General features: G+C 63.2%; 1 protein-coding gene across 1 annotated transcript in view; it reads right to left on the reverse strand.

Moving 5' to 3' along the window:
- The window catches only part of CDK10 (cyclin dependent kinase 10), a 2,493-nt gene extending 1,375 nt beyond the window's left edge, over positions 1-1,118 (reverse strand). The window contains exons 1-4 of the mRNA XM_035890174.1: positions 1,053-1,118; positions 864-966; positions 622-703; positions 117-184 (exon numbers count right to left, since the gene is read on the reverse strand). Coding sequence (XP_035746067.1) covers positions 117-184; positions 622-703; positions 864-966; positions 1,053-1,071 — 272 coding nt within the window. The 5' untranslated portion in view covers positions 1,072-1,118. The remainder of the gene's footprint in view (positions 1-116; positions 185-621; positions 704-863; positions 967-1,052) is intronic.
- Positions 1,119-1,349: the final 231 nt, after the last annotated feature.

The following is a 1,349-nucleotide window of genomic DNA, read 5'->3' on the forward strand; positions in this document are numbered from 1 at the left end:
AGCCGGGCCCGGGAGGCGGAGGAGAACGCCACGCTCTCAGGGCTCAGCAGGCTCCCTCCCATCAGCCCCTTCTCCCCATGTCCCCCTTCCCACCATGTCCACCCTGCTGCTCCCACCTGTGGATGATGTAGTTCTCGTGAAGGTACTGCAGGCCCTTGAGGACTTGCAGGATGATGCACTTCACCTGGAGGCAGAGAACAGGAGCCCTGTGGGAGCAGTGCCAGCCAGGCAAACCCCCGGAGGTGAAACCCACTGGGGCACCCTGCGGTCTGTCCCATCTGTCGCTGCTCTGCGGCGCGTCAGGCCCCGTCTCCTGCCAGAGGTAGCTCACAGGCTGTCTGGGATGCTTTTCCTCCTGGCTCTGTTTCCCTTCCAGTTTGCTCCAGCCCAAAACCCAGCCTAGAAATTCCCCGGAGCGTTCTGTGAGAGCCAGCTAAGCCCATGCTCCCCAGGCAGCCCAGGAATCCCGGCTCACCTGGTGCTCCCCAGCCCCGCTGAAGCCCAGCACAAGCTCCAGGGATCACAAAGTTTGGGGAGTCCACGCTGGTGGCCAGTGTGTTTTGGCAGCAGTGGCAGCACCCTCTCAGGGGTGATGCACCTAAAGCTTAGCCCAGCTTTTACCTGAGCCTCTGAAAAAGGTGTCTGCATGTTCTCAAGAAGGCTGGCTAGGTCCTGCTCGCAGTAGCCCATCACCAGGAAAATACTGTTGTGGACAAGACACAGTCAGGAGCTGCCCCCGGGGACACCCCTCCAGCGCCCCAGCGCAGGTCTGCACTGTGAGAGGCGGCTCAGGGGACCGAGAAGGGTCTGAGAGGCAGAGAGGGCAGGAGACGATGGGAAGACAGGGTAGGGGGGACTCTCACCTCTCCAGATGGTTCCCTACAACCACCTCCTTCAGCTCCACGATGTTGGGGTGCCGAAGCTGCAGGAGCAGGGTGATCTCCCGCAGGCTGCTGATGGGCATCCCTGCAGGGAGCAACAGCCGCACTGCACCACTGCCTCGAGCAGGGGCCGGTGATGCTCCCGCCCCAGCTCCCCTGCTGCTTCGTTACCATCCTTCTCGTTGTCCATCCGCACCTTCTTCAATGCCACGGTCTCATCTGTCAGGGTGTCCCGGGCCCGGTCTGGAAGAGCAGCAGAGGCCGCTCACTCAGTACCAGAAAACAAACACTGGTTTTGTCGTGAGCCAGCAGTACCCCTGTGCTGCTGCTGAGCCTCCTCTCAGCCTCGGCCCCCCCGATGGCAGCCCCCAGCCCCAGCCAGAGGCGCTCCCACTGCCAGGACGCGGGCAGATGGGCCGCAGCCCCTCCTTCCGCCCAGGAACCGGCCCTTGCTGCCGGCCTGGAGCG

This window comes from Egretta garzetta, unplaced genomic scaffold (assembly GCF_000687185.1).
Source record: "Egretta garzetta isolate BGI_Z169 unplaced genomic scaffold, ASM68718v1 scaffold582, whole genome shotgun sequence".
Classification (NCBI taxonomy): Eukaryota; Metazoa; Chordata; class Aves; order Pelecaniformes; family Ardeidae; genus Egretta; species Egretta garzetta.